The sequence below is a fragment of the Protopterus annectens genome, chromosome 3.part1 (genome assembly GCF_019279795.1).
Source record: "Protopterus annectens isolate FY-2018-M chromosome 3.part1, PAN1.0, whole genome shotgun sequence".
In the NCBI taxonomy this organism is placed as follows: Eukaryota; Metazoa; Chordata; order Ceratodontiformes; family Protopteridae; genus Protopterus; species Protopterus annectens.
This window is the reverse complement of record NC_056732.1, coordinates 1468464963-1468488341: the sequence shown is the minus strand read 5'-3', so window position 1 is coordinate 1468488341 and position 23379 is coordinate 1468464963. Positions and strand designations below refer to the sequence as shown.

The 23379-nt window shown below is 39.6% G+C and overlaps 1 protein-coding gene across 1 annotated transcript in view; it reads left to right on the top strand.

Annotated features, from left to right (window-relative positions):
* The window catches only part of LOC122797794 (cubilin-like), a 2156354-nt gene that overhangs the window by 66969 nt on the left and 2066006 nt on the right, over positions 1–23379 (top strand). The window contains 1 exon segment of the mRNA XM_044066315.1: positions 15487–15586. Within this exon segment, the coding sequence (XP_043922250.1) occupies positions 15487–15586 (100 nt within the window).

Genomic DNA, 23379 nt, shown 5'->3' with positions numbered 1-23379 from the left:
TGTGTTAACCCTGTCTACAGTATAGTAACATCATTGAGGGACTCAATAATTGCTCCCAATTTGGATTCATCAGCGAACTTGGCCAGCCACAGGCTGTCTAAGTTTGTCTGGAGTTCTGAGAAATAAATTCCAAAACAGTAAGTGGCACATCACAAATCCTTGTATGCCACTGGTGATGTGTCTTTTGCTAGAGGTGAAATCCCGACTTTGGCAGTATGTGTCCTGTCAGTGAGTAATGTAGGGGTTAATTCCAAATTGGAAGAGTTTGTCTTTAATATCTGATTGGGGGGTTGTGTAAAATACCTTGGCTAGGTCAAGATAGCTGGTATGCACTGTCTTTCCCTCATCCAGGGCCTTGGTGACTTTCTCGAAGAAGTCAACCATGTTTAACAGGTATGATCTACCTTTAATGAATCCGAACTTGGTTGGGTCCAGAGTTTGGAGATTACCTATGTCCTTGTTAATAAGGTCTCTCTGCTTTAATTTTTCCAAGTCTTTTTGGTTTCTAATACCATGACAAGAATAAACCCCATTATTAAGTCAAAGTATGATTAAAGTTCATGAAATTAGTATTGTTTCAGTCTTTGATTTTAGCTAGAAGTGCTTTTCGCAGCATCCACAATGTGCCCAGTAATGACTCCTTCTGCAATTCATATGAAGTTGCATGGCTTGGTAACATATCAAAGTATGATCGTAACTTCTTCTTTATAAAACCCTTTGCTCCTACAACTATTGGAACTGTCTGAGCATCCTTCCTCACTGCCCTTGTTTCTGCCTGCAAATCCTGACATTTTATGACTTTGTGTTCTCTGTATATAAGACACTGTAGTCACTGGGTGTAGCAGTTTCAGTGGTCAACACTACTTTTTTCTTCTTTTCATGGACCACTGTATCTGGTTTTCTTGCATCTATCTTTTGAACTGTTGGTAATAGGTGATCCCATGTGATACAGACTTCGTCATTTTCTATAATGCTTTGTGGCTCATGTTTCTAGTACTCTTCAGCTACTTCAATATTATAATGTTTGTACAATCCCCAATGCAGCAGTCTTGCCACATTATTATGCCTTTCAGTATAAAGTCCTGCCATTAGTATATCACAACCAGCAAGAAGATGTGCGACCACTTCTAATTCTGTTTTACAAAACCTACATTTGTCTGTTTCTCCCACATGTTCAATGAGCTTTGTAAAACAATGTGTACATAGTCAACTATCTTGGGCCGCTAATATTAGACTTTCATCTTTTGGTTTAAATTCACCTCTCCCTAACCATTCTTGCATTTGATCCTGGTCAACATGAAGTTATTCCAAGAGTTTTCTATACTTGCAACTATATTTATGCAATTTCCACATTTTTTGCCTTCTCATCAGATCCTTCACCTTATATTCTTTCTTTTGTTTTTTAGCACATTCAGTTGCTGTCTAATTTTTATCTTCTGGTTTGATTTCCATTCCCACTTGACACCGATATGCTTCTGCAAAGTAGGGAAGTCATCTTAGACTTATTCTCCTCATGTTTCTAAACTTTCACTACATTTGGGTCTTGTGAGGTCAGCAGATATGTATTCGGTCCCACAACTGCAGATTTATACATGTAATCAATTTTGAGGAGGCCCATACCTCCTTCATAACAGAGAATATATAGGCTTGGTATACACTTCTTTTTATAAATCATTTGATGAGCATGAAGCATCCTACTTGTTTTCCTTTCCAACCAATTCAGCACCTTTTAGGGCCAGACAATCACTCCAAACCTGAACATTAGGTCAGGAAGAGCGAATTGGTTTATAGCTTGGACTTTGTTCCTAGATGTTAACTCTATTTCAGTATAAATTTGTCTTCTGAAATATTCCTTACTAAGTTTTATTTGCATTTGTTCATGTTTTATTGTTGGCCCTTCATCAATTCCGAAATATTTACACACTCCCTCTTGCACAAGTTCTTTTATATCACATTCGTGTCCCAAGCTGATGTTTTTTGGTGTTGCAACTTTCCTGCTTTAAAGGTTGCTTTTGCACAGCAAGACCAAATGACATTCTTATATCATCTGAAAAAGTTTTTATCACTTGCAGCTGTGCTTTTAGTTCCTCCTCTGATGTACTATACAGTTTTAAATCATCCACAAAAAGAAGAAGAGAAGTCTTATACTTTGTTGTTTTCTGGGAGCCAAATTATAGTCATGACATAATCTGTTAAGTAGACAGCTTAATGGGTTAAGGGCAAGATAAAAGATCAGCGGTGGCAAAGAGTCATCCAGGAATATCCCAATTTGAATTTTTATCCCTGAAATAATAACTTGTCCTCTATCATGGCTTAACTGTAAAGTGGTTTGCCACTGCTTCATGGCCACTGTAATGTTATTGATCAATGCAGAGTGCATCTTATACATTTTTAAATACTCTTTTACTCATGAATGTGGGATACTGTGAAATGCTTTTCATGACATTCTTAGATTTTCCCCCTTTTTGCCTTTATGCCTGTATGTAATTTGATACTGTCTACATTCCATTTGTTTGTTTTTATTTCTTCAATACATCTGCTTATTTGGTAAATTGACTATGTTAATTTTTCATGTCAACTTAGTTGGAGCTTTTCTTCCCGCGCCTCCGCTGAAAAAGGGTTAATAAGCTCAGTTGGACTAACCTGATCAACAAATGTAAAATAAATAAATAAATACATTTTTACAGTTCTCCATCATGACTTTAGTTAACAACAAATGGTGCTTTGTTCCATATGGCTTTCTTTTGTTACCCTTTTGTTCTATTGCCATGATTGAGTTTTCTTCTAAATGACTATAACCTCTGTCACCATCAATTCCAGTGTATAGTTTATACATTGCCAAAAGGCAAATTACTGTCCTATAGGTTTAGGATAGTTTGCAGGTTCAATCTTAAGTAGAAGTACTGTTTTTCCTGTTGTTGACTAGGCTGGTGTGTGTTCGGGGTGCACATATAAATAGTTATTACTCATGGCTAAATCTTCTTGCAAAAATGTTGATACTTTTTATCCAAAAGTTAGGTACTGCATCTGGGCCTAGGATTTTCCATTTAGGAGCTTTTCTTAACTTTGTAGCAGTCTCTCCTCCCATTACTTCATCCCATTTCATATCCTGTACATTTGAACTTCTTATTCTTTATTTTACTTCTAACCATACAGCATCTTCATTATGTTCCACAGGATCTTCATAGATACTTCTCCAAAATGTATCTATTTCTTCTTTTTTGGATGTGTTTCGATTCCTTTTGCCTTGTTTCCCAATTCTCTATAAAACTATTTTCGGTCGTCAATAAATTGCTTATTTTGTATTTTGCCTTTATATTTATCTGGATATCTTAACTTTTTCTGCCTGGGCTGATACTTTTAGTTTATTATTTCGATAGTGCACGACAGAGCCTGATCTGTTCTGATACTGTGCATTGTTTTTCTCACCCTTTCTGAGTATTTTTGTTGATCTGTTCCCTCTTCTACACTCTTCTAACAGTAACACTTCTGGTCTTAATTGCTTTATAATTTTCTGTATTCGATACTTCCATAATCGGCATTTTATTTCTCCCCTTCCTTTCTCTTAATATGTACCCTTTGTTTTTGTGGTAAGACTTTATCTGTTATTAATTTAGCTGCACGGTAATAAACCCTATTTACTTCTGTTATATCACAATACTCTCTTCGAACAGGCCTAATTGCTGTGTTCATTTGTTTTGTCAAACTTCTACCTTTATAGGTTTTATTGAATTTCTGTAGTCTGTTTCTTTCATTGATCTTAATATGTCTGTCCATCTCTACTAAATCAAGCAACACTTCTCTTGATCATTTTCTTCTAAACTGAAGGCACATTCTTTGTTCTCCATTTCCTGTGGGCATTCTATAGAAAGTTCCAAAGGATTTTCCTGTGCCACGTTCTCTTCAGTTTCATCTTGTGTCATTCATTACTCTTTCATATGGGAATTCACTGGCATATCACTCCACCACATTGAATGCATCAGAATTGCCACAGTTTCCTGTTCCTTCCTTTGCTATGTAACTCACACTGAACATTTGCACTGGTTTCCTATGGAACGCTTCAAAATACCTTCATATAGCAACTGATCAGATGTTTCCTACTCCACTGGTTTCTCCTAAATTTGGAGATCCATTGCTCTATCCTGCTGTGATGCTATCGAAGTTCGATTTTCTACACTAAATTCTTCACTTTGCGGGTAATCCATAACCTCAGTTTCTGTAGCTTAATTTTTCCATTTCTAATCCTGTTTTCTAATTTTCCTCTTTGTTTTTTTTTTTATTTTTTGTATTGTAAAATTTTTCATGTCTGGATGTCTTTGCCTGTATTTCTCTTTATCTAATTATCTTTGGTGCTGCTCTTTTTGTATTTATTAGTTTTGATTTTTTCTTTGCATAAATATTGCACCATATTAAATCTTTTTTTCTTTCCCATGTCCATATTTCTAATTCTTCTTCAAAGGTCTCTTTCTCCTCCTGTTTCTCCTTACTTCTGAGAATCATTTTTCCATCATGCTGTGATATAACCTGTGTTAGACTTTCTAAACTAAATCCTTTACTTCAGAGGTAGTCCATTACTTACTAAACTTATGTTCTCCGTTCCCTCTTGTGATTTTTTTGTATTCTGAAATTTTGTATATCTGGATACCTTTGCCTATATTCCTCTTTAAATATCTTTGGGGGTGCCTTTTTTGTATTAATTCATTTGGTTTTCTCCTTTGCATAAATAAATATTGCACCATATCAGATCCTCCTTTCTTTCCATGTCCATATTTCTTTTTTATACTTTTCAAAAGTCTCTAGATTTTATTCTTTATATTGTCACATTTCCTTAGTCACTTCTTTTTCCAAACTGACCAAGGTTTCCTGGTCTATGTAATGTTTTTCATAAATCCACTGTATTAATGAACCCACATTTTTATTTGAAGCTTCTGACAGTTTTTCTTTTGGAAGTATTTTTCTTTCCTCTAATTTCTCTCTTAATTTTTTGTATATCTTCTGTCTGGAAATTCTGGGTTTCTTGCATTAATTTCTTTCTTACCCTCTAGTCCACTCTATCATCGTTATGGCTCTGTTTTGGCCTATCAGTTTTTGTGATTTTTGTGGACTACTACTTTCTTTACAACAGGGGGGCCATTCTCCCCCCTGAGCCTGGCCTAGCCCTATTGTATGAATGTTTCCGTGTCTTGACAATCCTACACTGTCATGTCTTTCCAGTCCTGGCACCAGTGCACCTACCAAAATTGAGCACTTTTCTATCCTGGGTCTTGTGCACCCAGCTATCTTTTTTATTTTTTTAACCTACTTCTGTCCATGATATGTGCTGTATAAAATGCAGTCTATATGTCAGCGTCGTCTTGCTGGGATTTTGAGAAAAATAGTGTCTACCTTGTGAAGGCACTCACTAAGACTTGAGGATGAATTCAATTCCAGCAATAATATTCTCCTTTGATTACTGACTTATCATCATCTATCCAGCCTTGCAGATGAAGCTAGTCAAGCTTATGGGCCCGTAATTCCCAGGGCTGGTTGATGATCCCTGTTTGTGCAAAGGGATAACTGTTGTTGCCCTCCATTCTGCAGGTACATAGCCAGTTCTCAGGCTGTGAATAAACAGGAATCCAAGTGGGTCTTCTAGATCATTTTATAAGTTGTTTAAAAGGCAACCTGGGATGTTGTCTGGTCCAATTAATGACATGTTTTTGGCCTTGAAGAGTGATGAAGTGACCTATTCTCTTCAGATAATAGGCTGAGGAATGGTGGCAGGTATACTTTGGGGGATAAGTTTAGGGGATAGTGAGGTGAATTTTTCTCCAAATTTATCAGCTAGCAGGTTGAGTATTACCTCTGGTTGAGTACAGGTGGTGCCACACACAACCAGTGCAGCACATAGCTGTGTATTCCCATTTAGATCCTGGACATAGTTAAAGAATGTCTTGTGATTATCTTTAGCTGGCAGGCTATTCTTGCTTCATAATTAGCTTTGGATGACTTAACAAGATCCCTAACTTATTTAAGCAAGAGAGGGATTTCTTCATCTTCTCAACCAGTTCCCTCTTGTTCTTGGACATTAGTTTCTTTCTCTTGTTGTATAGCCTGTTTACACTGCGGGTACACCAGGGTAGCTTGTTTTTTAAGGCAAGACCTGGTTTCAATCTGGACAGGAAAAAAGGCTTAAGTGGTTATAGAGGGCACTGGTGTATACCTCTGCATAGGAGGCCATGTTATCTGTGTTTGAGGGGGACTTTGAAACTTCTTATACCATCACTTAGTAGGAGGTAATTTGTCTTTGAAAAAATTCTTAAGCATTTTTGAGCTTGTTGGGGTATCTAGTCTTATAATTATATCAAAAGAGACTGATTTAATGTCCAATCTTACCAAGGAGGACATCACACTGGGGTGGGGAGGTGCAATGCTCTCCCATGTTAGTGAGTATTATGTCCAGGATATTTGTGCCTCTTGTGGGTGTGCTGACTAGCTGTTCCAGAGCATTTGCATTGACAACGTCCAAGAACCTCTGAGTCAGCATGTTTATGGTCATGTATATTTCTCCACTGATGGTAGGATAATTAAAATCACCAGTGAGTAAGGTGTTGGGCTGTATGGCAAGTGACTCCAGTAAGTCCAGGTATGCGGTATGCTTTTCCTGTTTCATGGTGTGGGACCTATAGCTAGCTATGATGTGGTAGGGAGCTTTGCCTGTAGTTAATTAGACATGGAGTAGCTCAAGAGATCATATTGTTTGAGCAGTCTCAAGGTGTACTTATCCTTAATAAAGATGCATACCCCTCATCCTTTGGTTCTTTCACGGTCAGTTTGTGGTCTAAATATATGGAAGGCATTGTAGCCTTACATGGCTGAGGTGCTTCCCTCGGTTTTGAACTATGTCTCGGTGACTGGACGGGCTCCAGCATCATCCAGTGAGCTTCCAGGGAGTGCAGTTTTTTGTTAAGACTCCTAACATTAAGCAGCAGTACCTTAAGTTTGTCTGGAGAGGATTTTGTTATGTTGGGAGGTTGGTTATTTTGACACTGCCTAAAAAAGGTGCAATGGGGGTTGCTAATGGCTTTGCCAGTATCCAAAGGCTAGAGGAGACAGGTGCAGGCCATCATTGGCAAAGCAGTGAGGTCTATCAACCATGTCTTCCTAGGCTGAGAGATAGCGGATCCCCTTGAAGTGACACCAGAAGCTAAGCCAATTGTTAAAGTCAATCATTTTTTGTTTGTATTGTGGCATAATCTTTGGAGAAGGTAAAATGTTGCTTAAGGCTAACCTTATACTTGCCTGTGACACATAATCTGAGAGCTCAGTCATATCTCTCTTCAGATAGTCTAGTGAGGTATGTCTCAAATCATTCACTCTCACACGGACTATGATGGAGTCATACCAGCACTTGTGGTTGAGTTTCATGAAATCTTGAGTGACTTGCTGGATCCTGGCATCTGACAAGCAGCTAAATGTAACCCTCTGCTTACCCAGCCTGGTGAGGGGGAACATCCATGTGTCTCATAATCTAGCCACCTATGACCAATACATTAGGTTTTGTGGTGTTATGCCTTATGGGCTTATTTGTTGAGACACTGGTGTATGTGTTATTATGTGTTGTGGTTGCTTTTGCACTCTTATTTGTGTAAGTGTTTTCTGTTTGGGAGGCCTCTGTTCTCTTGGTAAGTTACTAGTGAGTACTTCTGCATATGTGGGCTTATGTGTTGTTTCCTTATTTAGTGTGTGTGTGTGTGTGTGTGTGTGTGTGTGTGTGTGTGTGTGTGTGTGTGTGTGTGTGTGCTGACCACCTGTTTGGCATTCTATTTGCCCTTATGTGAAAGTCTTGCCTCCAATTTCATAGTGTAACTACTTCTCTCACATAAAGTATTTGTTTGTTTCAGGAGTAAATGGTTGTCACTTATACATGAAACAATTGCTACATTGCCTCAGGATGCCCATGTCTATCAGACTGGCCAGAGAGATGATAGGAAACTGGCTGTCCATGATGGCAGGCTCCTACAGTATGTTTTATTAGGGAAGGGAATAGGTTAATTTGATAGGACAGTGCTGGTACCACGGAAACTACAAGCGGGAACTTTGTGTAGGCTAAGGCTGATTTAGAAGGCAACACTGCTTAGTGTGTAGCTGAGTTGCTCCTTGGGCAGCAGAAAGCTTGGAAGGGTTTCACTGACAGCTGTTTAGGGAAAAACTGAGCTTCTAGGCTTTTGTGTCTATACAGGGCACTGCTAAACACCACTGCATGAAGAGCAGCACTACAAGGCTTAAATATGAGCAAAGAGAAACAAGTTTTAAGCTAATCACTGATCAGGAAAGCACACAATAAGCCTTCCAACAGCAATCCCCAAGTCAGGCAGGTTAGAGCATCAGACTTCTGCCACAGGGGTGCAGAAAAACACTTTCTTAATGTAGAGTAGCTGGTTTGGAGCCCAAGTGTAACAAGACCACACAACCTACTTAGAACATCACTACAACTAACAGATACAGTGTAATACTTAAGGCAGCAGAAGACAACACAGTTTTTTTAAACTTCTAAAGTTCAGTCACAGTGTATAAGAGAAATGTACAAAGATAATTAGAGCCCTTTTGTGTGCTTCCTGGCACAAATACACCAGGTAAACACCTACTGCCCCTAGATGAATAATCCGAGTCCTTCTAATGTAAAAGCACAGAGTGTCCATAGTGAAATACTACCACAAACAAACATAAAAGATAAAAAATGCTACCATAAATAAATGTGAAGATATGGATACAGCAGTGTCATTATTCAATAAAAATTATTTTGCTTTGTATAAATGAGCCAAGAGCCACTGAATTGAAAATAATTTATAAAGGCACTAAAAACAAGATAAGCTGATTAATTAGCCCTCCAGCCAATAAAACTACATGCAGAAATCTCAAGTGTATCCTGAATCTAAACAGTCCAAGCTACCTCCCAGTGCACTAGATGGAAATCCACTGACCTCTTGATGTAAAAACAAATGCTTGCTAGAACATAAAAATACACTACTTTATCCAACAACTTGAATTCAGAGCAAGTAAAAGAGTAGAACAGACAATGAGAGGCAAAATGCGCTTTTTCAATATAAGCACAAGGAAAGGCAAATAAACACTTCAAGATAAACAGCAATATAGAAAGGGAGGAGCTTATTAATTTCAACTTACAGCAGAGGTGGGCAACTTAAAATCACCAAGTTTAAAAAGCAGATCAATAAAGGGGAGGGTGGGTTGAAAAATTAGCAGGGAATCACCAGCAGTGCTTCAGTTTATGCAGGCTTGAAATCTTTTCAGAAAAAGACAAAGGCCCAGAAATTCAGTGTGTATTTAAGTGTCACTCAAGAAACAATTTAGCCAATGGAAAAAATATGTGAAATGTGCAGTCTAGCTAATTTGTGTCTATCTCTCACATAGAACAAAAACACGAGGCCAAGCAGATTCTTAAAACAGGAAACAAAATGGAGCAGTTAAAACAGAAAGCAATGTAATATTTATACTCACTTTGTGAAACCAATTGGTATTTAATCCTGCTACTAAGTACGCAGGTATTTGATGAGTACTGAGAGTGGAATTTCATGAAATATTGCACACTGCTTGTCTAAACTTTGACTGCTAGAAGTGTACTTGGTGTGACATCTGGACAGAGGAAAGAGGACAAGGAGACCTGGTGGTGGAATGAGGAAGTACAGGAGAGTATACAGAGAAAGAGGTTGGCGAAGAAGAAGTGGGATTGTCAGAGAGATGAAGAAAGTAGACAGGAGTATAAGGAAATGAGGTGCATGGTAAAGAGAGAGGTGGCAAAGGCTAAGGATAAGGTGTAAAGAGATTTGTATGAAAGGTTGGACACTAAAGAGGGAGAAAAGGACCTGTACCGATTGGCTAGACAGAGGGACCGAGCTAGGAAAGATGTGCAGCAGGTAAGGGTGATAAAGGATAATGAGGGAAACATCCTCACTAGCGAGGAGAATGTGTTGAACAGATGGAAAGAGTACTTTGAGGGGCTGATGAATGAAGAGAATGAGAGAGACAGGCTGGATGATGTGGGGATAGTGAATCAGGAAGTGCAATGGATTAGCAAGGAGGAAGTAAGAATAGCTATGAAAAGGATGAAGAATGGAAAGGCTGTTGGTCCAGATGACATACCTGTGGAAGCTTGGAGGTGTTTAGGAGAAATGGCAGTGGAATTTTTAACCAGATTGTTTAGTGAAATCTTTGAAAGTGAGAGGATGCCTGAGGAGTGGAGAAAAAGTGTTTTGGTACCAATTATTAAGAATAAGGGTAATGTGCAGAGCTGTAGCAACTACAGAGGGATAAAACTGATCAGTCACAACATGAAATTATGAGAAAGAGTAGTGGAAGCTAGGTTAAGAAGGGAGGTGATGATTAGTGATCAGCAGTATGATTTCATACCAGGAAAGAGCACGACAGATGCGATGTTTGCTCTAAGAGTGTTGATGGAGAAGTACAGAGAAGGTTAGAAGGAGTTGCATTGTGTCTTTGTGGACTTAGAGAAAGCATATGACATGGTGCCTAGAGAGGAGTTGTGGTATTGTATGAGGAATTCGGGAGTGGCAGAGAAGTATGTAAGAGTGGTACAGGATATGTACAAGGGTAGTGTGACAGCGGTGAGATCTCCAGTGGGAGTGACAGATGCATTTAATGTGGAGGTGGGATTACATCAAGGATCAGCTCAATGCCCTTTCTTATTTGCACTGGTGATGGACAGGTTGACAGACGAGATCAGACAGGAGTTCCCGTGGACTATGATGTTTGCAGATGACATTGTGATATGTAGTGATAGTAGGGAACAGGTTGAGAAGACCCTGAAGAGGTGGACATCTGCTCTAGAGAGGAGAGAAATGAAGGTCAGCCAGACTAAGACAGAATATATGTATGCGAATGAAAGGGAGGATAGAGGAATGGTGAGGATGCAGGGAGTAGAGTTGGCAAAGGTGGATGAGTTTAAATACTTGGGATCAACAGTTCAGAGTAATGGCGAGTGTGGAAGAAAGGTGAAGAAGAGAGTACAGGCAGGGTGGAGTGGGTGAAGAAGAGTGTGAGGACTGATTTGTGACAGACGAGTACTAGTAAGAGTGAAAGGGAAGGTCTACAAAAGTGTAGTGAGACCAGCTATGTTATATGGATTGAGACAGTGGCATTGACAAAAAGGCAGGAGTCAGAGCTGGATGTGGCAGAGTTAAAGATGTTAAGATTTGCACTGGGTGTGACAAGGGTAGACAGGATTAGGAATAAGTATATTAGAGGGTCAGCCCAGGTTGGACAGTTTGGAGACAAAGCCAGAGAGGTGAGATTGCATTTGTTTGGACATGTGCTGAGGAGGGATGCTGAGTATATTGGAAAAGGATGCTAAGGATGAAGCTGCCAGGTAAGAGGAAAAGAGGAAGGCCTAAGATAAGGTTTATGGATGTGGTTAGAGAGGACATGCAGGTAGTTGGTGTGACAGAGCAAAATGCAGAGGACAGAAAGAAATGGAAACAGGTGATCCGCAGTGGCGACCTGTAACTGGGAAAAGCCAAAAGAAGAAGAAGAAAAAGCTTGTCTAAACTTTGAACTTTGTGGAGCAGGAAAATTTACGGTCAGAGAATTGTGTATCAGTTTAATCTTTATTCACACTCTGTGACAACCTACCTGCCATTTTGATTCTGTCAGTGAGTATGTGTTTGTGCCTGTGTGCCTGTGTATGAGAGTGTTTGAACAGTACTATCATGAAAAATCTGTTACATTTTATAATCTAAGGAACTGGAAAAAGTGTTATATATGTAAATGTGCTACTTGTGAACACTCAGTGACAACTTAACTTCCTACTTACTCACTCTGGCTATGCTTACCACTTTTATTACTTCTTCTCCAGTTACAGCATCAATACTTACTCCTGTCCATCTGGCTCTACTCTTGAAATACCTGGAAAGAAAACAATCTCCTAACAAGGAGTTCTTGCTGCTGTTGTGGACTCATTGTATTCTTCAGCCAATAGTGGGTGAACCTGCAGTGGTTACTGGTTGTTCCTCAGACCATGATCTTACTTTTCTGGCTTTCTCTGTTGCAGTACTTTCAGTCAGCATGAACCGGAGGGCCACCCACCTCCTCTTTGGCTGTTCCAGTGCTTGATATGAACATGGGAGGACTATCTTCTATGAGTCTAGGAGACACTCTGAGAGATTCTTCTTGAGGTAAACAGAGCAAGAGACCTTAAGACTGGGCAGGCATCTCCCTCCTTCAAGTCATTCCTCTTATGTTGGGACTCTTATTAAAAAAAAGTTAAACATTATTCTAATGGAATTATTATGGCTAAAAAAATAATTCCTTACCTTGACTTGACAGTCACTATAGGCAGTAAATCACGGTAAGCAGAATCCTTTACAGATGGGCATTCCCTATAAAATTATTCATGAGGAAAAAGGGACTGATGATTCTGATTTTGACAGAGATAGAAATTCTTCTGTAGATTTCCAAGTACAATTCTATGGGTGGAATGAAAAGTTTTGTTCTTATCCTCATCTTGAGGAATTTTCTTTTAATCAGACCATTGCCAAGGATAAATGAGGTATTTTTATGGGAACAAATAGAACATCCCCCTGAACTAATGAGATATAATGATATGTCATGAATGGCTATACCTCATTCCATTTCCATCGAATTGATACCGCCAGTCATGGAGGATGTTTAATGCAGCGTGTACTTATCCTGATGTCTAGCCATTGGTCCATTAAAAAATAAATAAACTATATAATGTACAGTAGGCATATGTGTGGAAATATATGCTTTGTCATATGGGCAGTCTTACAGAATTGACTTCTTCCCTTTCTACAGAAAGCACTTTTTTAAACCAAGTTGTTTATACCCTTTCTTAGTTATCTAAACATAACCAGACATAAGCTTTCACATAACAGCATAAAATTCCTCTCTGCACTGTTATTGAGAAGATATGCTTGGTACGTAACCAAAAGTTTGCTGATGAGGTAAAGTCTGAAACTTTGGATTTAGCTTTAGGTAATGAGGCATTATTTGGCCCTTTTCTGGCAAACAACATGCAAAAAAAAGAGAGAGAGAGAGAAATATATCAGCGGGGTATAAATAGCTTTTTTTTTTTCAGAAAAATGATAGCAGAAAAGTAAAGAATGACTATGCCAGCATTCCTTACCACCCCAATAGCCAATATATGTACATATCATCCCAAAAAACTGACTGTCAACATTCTCCTTTGGCATAAGATTGTTTCAGACTCCTGGGTTTTTAAAGTGTTTCAATTGCATTACAGATAGCAATAGATACAAAAACCTTCTTTTGGGGAATATCTCTCCACCCTCCAAACCAAACAGAATTTTTCCCACAGGTTTTTCATTCTTTACACACCCTGAGAGTCATAAAGTCAAAGAGGCAAAGGTTTCTATTAATGAATGCTTCTAGTACCAAATAAAAAGGCTTCTTGGAGACCAATACTAGATCTTTCATTTCTAAATATGTACTTTAAAGTTTCAAAGTTCAAAATGTTGACCTCGCAGAAACTGTGACCTCTCACTCATCACATGAATTACTCAGTAACTTTACACCTAAAACATGCTTACTACTACATTCCCATAGCCATAGGCTTCATGAAATTTCTAAAGTTCTTTGTTACTGCACCACGTTATTAGTTTTCTGCATTATCCTTTAGTTTATTTACAGGTCTAAAACATCTCACTCTAGTCACAGCTTATTGCAGGCTGAATGTCATTTACCTCTTTCCTTATTTAGAAAATTTGCTTATCTTTGCAGATTCCTCGCCCAGATGTCAAAAGTCATTAACTCATTAACACCTATGTGGCGTGTAATGTCACACTACTAGCCACCTACACACATTTTCACATTCCAGAGCATTTTCTGAAAAACAAACTTAAAAAAGCATAAGATAAACAGATGTAAATAATTTGTGAACAATTAAAAACTATTTCATGCCTTTTTGTGGACTGATGGTTGGACATGAGGAAAATGCTATCAGTAATAAGCATTCTTTATAATGATAATAGTTAGTTTATTCCTAGTCTATTCATAAAAGTTATAATATATTATAATGCACCCAACCCAGAATTGCATTTTTGCTAAACTTTCACAAATTGTCATATCTTGACAACTGTGCAACCAGACACATACTGTTAGAACACTTGTTAACCATACATAAGCTTTCACATGACAGCAGCAAATTCCTCTCTGCATGCATATTTATTGAAATATTTACAGAAATATGAAAACATATGCCTGATTGTATAATCGGCAGTATAAATAACATTGAATAGTTCACAAGATTTGCAGCTTATGGGGCAAATGTCAATGGCAATTTTCTTCATCAACAGCTAAGGTTTCACCTGATGCATTTCAATAGCTGGTAAGTCACTTGCTTTTTGAATTATCAAGTACATATGGAAATATTGTTTATTTTCATAATTATTAACAAACAGGTAGCAGTATCTCCAGTATATTAAGGTATAAATGGACAATGGCAATGATTTTTTTCTGTCTCATACCCTGGCATTTCCCATCATACCCCTCAATATCAAGCAGGTCTCTCAGCTATGAAAATATCACTAGTAAGTGGAAAGTAGTGATTCATTTCTCTACTGCAGGACATCCTGAACTAACAAACTTACTATATTTTTGTTATTTACACCTTGCCATTTCCTATGATGCCTATTATTAGCTGGTAAGTTAGTTAAAGAAGCCAGACCCAAAATGGTCTGGATACCATAAGGTGGCATGGGTGTTAACTGTAAGTTATTATGGGCTATGACTCTTTTGAACAATCTGGGCTTGCAGATAAATAAATACTGCAAGACCCTCCTTGACTCCATCACACAGGATTGTGTTTCTGGGATGCCTTACAGATTATTCTCTTCAAAAGGCCTTTTTAACACAAAAGAAGATGGGTCTTTATCTGGAAATTTTCCTGAAATTCTCCAGTCAGTCTCAGATGTCTGGAAGAAATGTTCTCAGTCTCATAGGGTTCATGGCTTTTATGATTCTCATGATACCCCTCACCAGATCACACATGAGAAAGAAGGATAAAAATGATTGGCCCATGTATCGATTTCTAGTTTCCGTGCTTTGTATAAAAGGAACTGCATTGGTGCAGACAACATAGGTTCATAGGTTGGTAATAGGCTATCAGCCCTAGGGCCTATACAAGCCTAACCATAACAATTTCCTGGCTATTTCTACATATTTCTATTATTTATACATATTTAATTTAAATCCAGGTCTCTGGTTCTCTCCTCAGATTCCAAACCAATCTGTCATCAAAGATGCATCAGATTCTGACTGGGGAGCAGTTCCCTGAGGGGTAAAGATGCAAGGTCTGTGGAATCCTTCAGACAGACCAAACCTTCAGACAGATGTTTATCTCTTCCTTTCTTTTTCAGAGCAGTACTTTATAGACATAAATTGCATGCCACATTAGCCTGAAAAACGTTTCATTACATGTTGCATTTTCTTCAGGCATTGGCTGTGATCCATGCACTGAAGTCTCTCCATCACCTTTGGACCCCAGGACATCTTCAAGTGATTACAGACAATGACACAGTCATGTGGTATATCAGTAAGCACCTCCTATGCAGGCTGGCATTGGTGGCTCGTTAGCATTTCTTAACACTCAAAGCATCCTTCAGTATTGCAGAATAGAACATAGCTGAGCAGGACCCTCACAAAAGGGACTTGAATAAGGGTGTCTTCCAGGAATTGATCCAGTAGTGGTGAAGACCTCAAATATACCTGTTATCTTCTTTCAAAACAGACAACTAAACAAGTTTTATACCAGGGCTCCTTGTAAACAAGCCTGGAAGATAGATGTTTTTTATTCCTTTGGAAGAGAATGTTAATTTATGCATTTCTACCCTTTCCACTGTATAGATTTTTGCAGAATGTCCAGTTTTATTGCTTCATATATTTGGACCATTTTTCATAAAATTGTGTTTTTCTAGCAAATCATTGAAGATTTAAGTTAGAAAATAATGCACACTATTTGAGTTTCAGACTTCATATCCCTCAGAAAATGCATGCTAATGCAAAACCTCTTTTTCTATCTACTTTCTAAGTTTGTAAGAGTAATATTTAAAAATTGTCCCTATTTTTGGGCCTTTGCCCCCCATTTTCTATTGCTTCGTCCAGATTTCTTGTTCTAAGATGCTGAGAGGTATGATCCAGGGTAATTCTGAAGAGTCACAAGGATGCCACAAAGATCATTGTGGCGACCCCCTTTTTGGTTCAGGCAACGCTGGTTCAATTAACACAGGCTTCCTCACAAATTAGATTTACTCACCCAGCACAGAGGGAGATTCATATACCCCAGTATCAATAAACTTCAAATGACTGCCTGAATGATTCAGTTTTAATACCCGTCAGGCACTTATTTCATGGGGACATGCAGCAGATATTAAAGGAGGCAATAAAGAGTGCTACTAGAAAATCTTGTGTTGGGAAGTGGAAGCAATGCTCTAATTGATGTCTAACTTATAACCAGGGGCCCATCAGAGATTTTGTACCACTGGTGTTCAAATATCTGTGTTAGTTATTTTCCTCTGGCCTTGCTTATTCTATAAAAAATATTCTTATGGCCTTTTCAGCATGTCTGCACATAGATTCTTCTCTTTCTTCTCTGTTTGGTGGGAAATACTTTCTGAAAGGAGTTTTGCAACCTGAACCTCCTCTTAAACAGGTTGCTCTCTCTGGAATGTCAACTATGTGCTGGAGAAATTGACTATGTCATTTCTTGAATTTGCCAATTAAACAGATGTAAGGTTCTTGACTTGTATAACTGTACTCCTCATTGCTCTGACATCTGTAAGAAGAGTATATGAGTTGCAAGCTGTCATGCTGTCGTGGTGGGTGAGTCCTATCAGATTTTCATAGGGATATGGTATCTTTAAGAACAGACCCTTCATTCATACCCAATGTGGTTTCAGAGTTTACTTTGAGTCAAGCCATCAGTCTTCCAGTTTTCAACCTAAAACCTAGAAAACAGGGAGAACAGATTCAGCATACACTGGGCATGCACAGGTAGCTCAGGTACTATTTTGACAGAAGTAAGCCATTTAGAAAAGCTGATCAGCTATTAATTTATTATCAAGTGGCAATAAAGGGACACCGTGGGTCTAATCACACATTTTCCAGGTGCTTGTTCTCAGCTATTTTTTTTTTTTTTTTAATTTCCACCATGGCAAATCCATTGCAGGCAGTATGAAGGCACATCCTGCAAGAGTCTTTTCTTTTCTGATGGCATACTGGAAAGGGTAAACTCTAGAAGCACTCTAGAGGCAGCTGCATGGCTCTCTGAGCATACTTTACAAAAGCATTACATACTGGATTACTTTACTAGGTCCAGGTCAGACTTTGCTGGACCATTCATAGGTTTATAGGTTCATACTAGGCTAATGGCCTGGAGGCCCTTATAAGCCTAGCCAAGAATTTTGCCCATGTTCCCATAATGTCAGCACTTGTTTCCCCTGTCCAGCAGAGACACAGGTGGGATTCTAGGGTGTATTTTCTGTTTCCCATCCAGTCATCCAGGTTACTTTTAAAGAGGGCTAGAGAGGTACTCTGCTTGACATGGAGAGGGAGTCTATTCCACAGATGGGGGAGTCTTTGGGACACATCTATCCTGCCAACAAGTTCTATTAATATCACAGACCAGGTTGAGGCCTTGTGTGTGGGTTGCATGAGTAGAGTTTGACTTACATATATGCAGCAAGTCCACCAAGGCTGGGTCTGAGATTGCCTTGTATGCCAGACACAGGATACCTCTGAGTTGTCTGTATGAGACTGAGTAAAGGGACAGGGCTTTTAGCCTATCTGTTTAGGATAGGTGTTTAATACCTTGGATTTTCCTGGTCAGGGACCTCTGTGGTCTCCCCAGCTGCTGCATGTGTTTGGCAAGGTACATGCTGAAAGGAGCATTGTACTCAATAACAGGTCTGATAAAGGAGGAGTACAGGGATGTTATGACCTCCATTCTCCAAGAACTCCTAGATCCATGCCATCCTCCTCCCAGGGTGGACAAGCTTTGGTATTCAACTGATATAAACTATGGACTACTGCAGAAGTGGGAATGATGAACATAGTACAGTTGTGTACATTGCACTTACCCATAACAGTAGATGTTCAAATTTCTCACCGCTGCATAAACTGCACCCACACTCCACCCCCTTTCTCTTATATGTAGTTGTAGTCGGGATATAAAGTAGGGTTGTGTTTGGTTTCTACTTTATATGTTCTATCATTAATACTGATTAGTTATTTCAAGATGTTAGGCCCTTCTCTTATTACATGGGTAAGAAAGTCCTGAAGAAAGCTTCAGTCTGTTGATTTCCTTCTTTGTAATTATCCAATCAGCAGTTAGAGTGAAGGAGATGGAGGAGCCAGAGCTTTTAGAAGCTGGCTGGTCATTGTTTACTGGGCAGTAAACAACCCATATAAAGGCTTCTGCAGCAAAGACGAATCTGAACATCTACTGTTATGGATAAGTGTAACTTACACAACTGTACCTTCTCCCTGTGTCTGTGTAAATTTTCGTTACATACTCCAGTTTCTTCCCAAAAAACATGATTGCTGATTGATGACACATTAGCCTTTTTGTTTATACAGGAGTCATTTATAGGGATGTTTTATTAGAAATGTCATACGTTAAAGACATTTTAGACTTTGTAAGCTTTCTCACAAAACATCAGCAGTCTTTAGGCTTGAACAAACAGCAATCAAAACATGATTAATTTCAGAAAACATAGTGTCCTTCACTTTTCCTCACTAACAAAACAGGCTTTATATCAGTCAGTTGTATGAAAATATGCAGGTTATAGAGAGGCAGGAGACGCATCTTTTTTCATTGTTTAAGTCTTTCCAGAACATTACTTTGTAGATGTAAATTGTATGAGCATGTGTCTATTCTATATGCAACTATTTTTAATCTGTTTGATACACACAAGTTTCTTTCACCTTAGTTTCCAAGTAGTTCCACTTATGCTACTCAGATTACTCAGGTATTTTTCCAGGAAACATGTAGGTGAGTCTTTGCTCATTACAGTCCCCCAGCTGGGCTGTTTCTCTTTCCATTTCTTCTTCAGAGTGAACTCCATGAGTTCTTTTTAGCCCCTAGGCTGATTCTTTGACACGCACACACACACACACACACACACACACACACACACACACACACACACACACACACACACAAACACACTCAATATTTCTTTCCTTTAGTCTCCTTAAGACCCCATATTTTTGTAGTCTCTCCCTCTATTCCTTTTTCTTTCTGCGTCCAGATTTCTCTTTTTTAAGGAATGCCAGCATGGTTTCCTCCATTTCAGCTGCGGTGGTGGTGCTGCAGTAGCATTGTCGCCTCACAGTAAGATGTTGTCCTGTTCGATTCTCAGCTAAAGCGTCTTCTGTGTGGAGACATGCGTGAATGGGTGTACCTTCATTGAAGGTTGTGCGTCAGGCCTGGCAAGTTGGTACATAAAAATCTACTGCCAATCATTAGCGGACCGGAGTTCCGCTGTGGTGACCCCTAACCGGGAAAAGCCAAAAGATACAACAACAACAACAAGCATGGTTTCCTCCACTGTGCTTTAACAGAAGAAGAGTGAGACTTCTTCTTCCCTTTTGTTCTAAAAAAACAGTAAAATGTCTTCTTTCAGTTTGGCCATTCATCAGCCACTGCATCACATAACTCCCACCCCTTCTCCGACCTGAGGGTATGAGTGAGACTGACCAGATGAGCTCCTCCTCAGCTGGCCCAAGTTCTCAGTGGCAGTGGGATGTCCTCCCTCCAACTATTACATTGTGTAAAATAACTCCATTTGGGATGACACTTTGCAAAATATCTGACTTGAAAAGAGGCATAACATTTTAGTTACGTCAGTTCATATATAGTCCCGTCTTTTATGTATTCTCTTTTTTTTTATGCATGGATATAACCATTCCTCCATTTTATTCTAAAGAATGCCTTAGTATTGATTCATGGAGTATTTGGCTGGTGGTATCCCCCTAGTACAACAGAAAACTGTGTAGTTGCTGCCATATGTCTTTGGACAACTCTATGGACTCCCTTGACTTCAGAAAATGCATGCATAACCATGCAGTTGTAAATATCCATCTTCTCCATAGTGTTCATAGGTTCATAGGTAGGTACTAGGCTATCGGCCCGAGGGCTTAAGTAAGCCTAGCCAACAAGGTTCCCTGGCTTATGCCACCCAGGAAAGTTAATTTCCTGTGCCCGTTGAACAGAGACACAGAAGTGATCCCTGGGGTGTATTTTCTGTTTCCCATCCACTCATCAAGATTTTTCTTGAAGACTGCTAATGAGGAACTTTGCTTGACATAGATGGGTAGCTTGTTCCAGTTATAGGAAGTCTCTGGGACAGGAATCTATCCCTCCAGCATTTCCTGTTTTTTTGTGGTGACAAGGTATAGGTCCCTAGAGCATGTAGCTCGGACGGATTAAGATTTCTTTAGGTGAAGCATGTCCAACTGCTCTGGGTTTAACATAGCTTTATATGTTAGGCAGAGATCTCCTTGGAGTAGGCAATATGCTACAGAGTAAAGCTAGATTTTTTTTTGAGACAGTCAGTCTAGGGCATCTGTTTGAGACCAGTAATCCTCTTTGTGAGGTACTTCTGTGGCCTTTCCAGCTGCTGCAGATGTCTTGTGAGGTACATTCCAAAAGGGGCATTGTACTCTATAATGGGTCTAATGAGTGCCGAGTAGAGGGGATCAATGATCTCTTTTTTCCTGGATGAGAACCCTTTTGTGATGAGGTGTGCCACATAGAAGGATTTCCTGACTACTGTGGCGGTGTGATTATCAAAGGAGAGACTACTGTCCACCTGGGTCCCAAGGCCTCTTATTGCACATACGGCATTAAGTAGACTGCTGTTTATGTGGTAGTTCATGGGTACAGAGTTTTTACCAAAAGAGATGACAATGCACTTTTTGGCATTGAGCTTGAGGCCATGCCTTTGACACCAGGCATCTGTCTCAGTGAGGGCTTTCTGTAGGATGTCCACATCATCTGAGGACTGGAAAATGGCACCTAGCTTGCAGTCATCTGCAAACTTCATTAGTCAGAGGCCTTCTGTGTTAGCCTGTACTTTAGAGAAGTAGATACCAAACAGGAGAGGTTCCAGGACTGAACCCTGTGGTACTCCACTTGTCACTGGTTTGAAGTCAGATTCGGAGTCTGCAGCTTTTACAGTGTGGGTTCTGTCAGTGAACCAGTTGGCAACCCATCTTGTGACATAGGGATTTATACCTAGTTTAGTGAGTTTAGCTATAATTCCAGAATGGGGGATGGTGTCGAAAGCCTTGGCAAGGTCAAGATAGGCTGTGTGAACTACCTTACCATCATCTACGGCTTTGGTGACTGCTTCAAAGAAGTCGAGCAGGTTCAGAAGGCATTATCTGCCTTTCATAAACCTGAACTGGGTGGGGTCCAGAGTTTGGAGGTTACCAATGTCTTTGTTTATGAGTTCCATGATGATACGTTCCATGGCCTTGCAGACCAGGCTCATCAGGCTAATAGGGCGATAGTTCCCAGGATCAGTGGTGGCTCCCACTTTGTGGAGTGGGATAACTGTTGCTGTGTGCTATTCAGTGATGTGAGACTATGATTGAACATGGTGCTTAGGTGGGGAGACAGTTTGTTCTGAAGTTCGTGCAAAACACAACCTGGGATGTTGTCTGGTCCCATGGATGCTGTGTTTTTGATTTTAGAGAGTGCAGCTTTTACCTGCATAGATTTAATTACAGGGACTCTGCATTCTTCTTGTATAGCTATGGGCCCTTTAGGGGGTGAGAGGGGGGTAAAGTTAGCACTGAACCTATCTGCCAGGATATTGGCAATATCAGTTGGTTCTGTAATTTTTGTACCATTGTGTTGTAACTCAGAGCAGATCTGGGTGTTGCCATTGAGATTCTTGACATAGCTATAGAATGCTTTGTGGTTGCCCTTAGAATCAGTGTCGATTTTGTTTTCATAGCTAGCTTTGGAGGATCTTATAAGGTATCTCAGCTTCTTACTGAGGCTGACCAGGGAGCTCCTCCACTCATGGGATTTTACTCACTTTTGCAACAGTTTCTTCCTTCTGTTGTAGAGTTTGTTTATGGCAGGGGACCACCAGTTTGGCTTCATATTTTTGGAGGATAACGTCTTGGTTCTGTTTGGAATAGCACAATCCATGCACTTGTGTAAGTACTTATAGAGTGCATTTGTGCAGGATTCAGCAGTCATAATTGTATTGTCCATCCACATGGGTGTCATGAAGTTCACCACTTCTGTCTTAAGAAGCATGAAGTTGGCTTCGGAGAAATTTTTTACCATGGTTTCCTTAATGGTGGGTGGGGGTGGGATTCGGATATCTAGGGTGATTTGCTTATGGTTGGATCTGACCAACAAGGAGTTGACTTTAGGTGTGGAACACTGGTCACTCATGCTGGTAATGACTAGGTCTATGATATTGTTGCCCCTAATGGGGGTGTGGATAAGTTGATCCAGGGCATTGGAATTTATGAATTCCAGAAAGCGTTGTGCAAAGGAGTTGGTACATGAGTAGTTTTCCCAGTTAATGGTGGGGTAGTTGAAATTGCCCATTATTAGGGTGTTTGGTTGAACCCTAATATTTTCCAGTATATCAAGAAAAGAGAAGTAAGAATCCTGGGGCATTGTGGGGGATCTGTAGCAAGCTACAATTTGGATTGCAATTTTGCCCAGAGTTAGTTGCACTTGGATAACCTTGGATGCATTATGCTGCGCAACTAGCCTGGAGGTGTGGATATCCTTAATGAATAAGGACACACCTCCACCATTAAAGTTTTGGTCCAGGTTAGATGGCCGAAAAGTGTGATAAGAGTTATAGCCTGGTAAGGCAGGGGTGCTCTCTAGAGCCTTGAACTAGGTCTCAGTCACTGCACAGATATCGATGTTCTCCATTGTAAGGAGTGCCTCGAGTGAGTGCGTTTTGAGATTTAGACTTCTAGCATTGAGTAGCATTGCCCTCAGTTTTTGCTTGCCTGTTCCTGTTATGGTGGTGAATTTGTCATTTGAACCTTGCCTAAAAAAGTCACTATAGGGGCGGCAAGACCCTTAGCCATTACCAGAATCCCAGGGGCGACAGGTGCAGGCCATCTCTTGGAGATTGATTTACCTATATATGATCAAAACATGTTAAACATGTTTTTTTTTTTACTTTCTGTTTACTGAAAATTAAATACCAAAACAAAAATGATGAGTTAAATACCCAAAGCACAGAAAACAATCTTTTTTTTTGGGGGGGGGGGTAAGCCTCCTTGTACCCCATGTGGGAGGCCCTACCTCATACCATCCTAAATTATATACCAACTCCA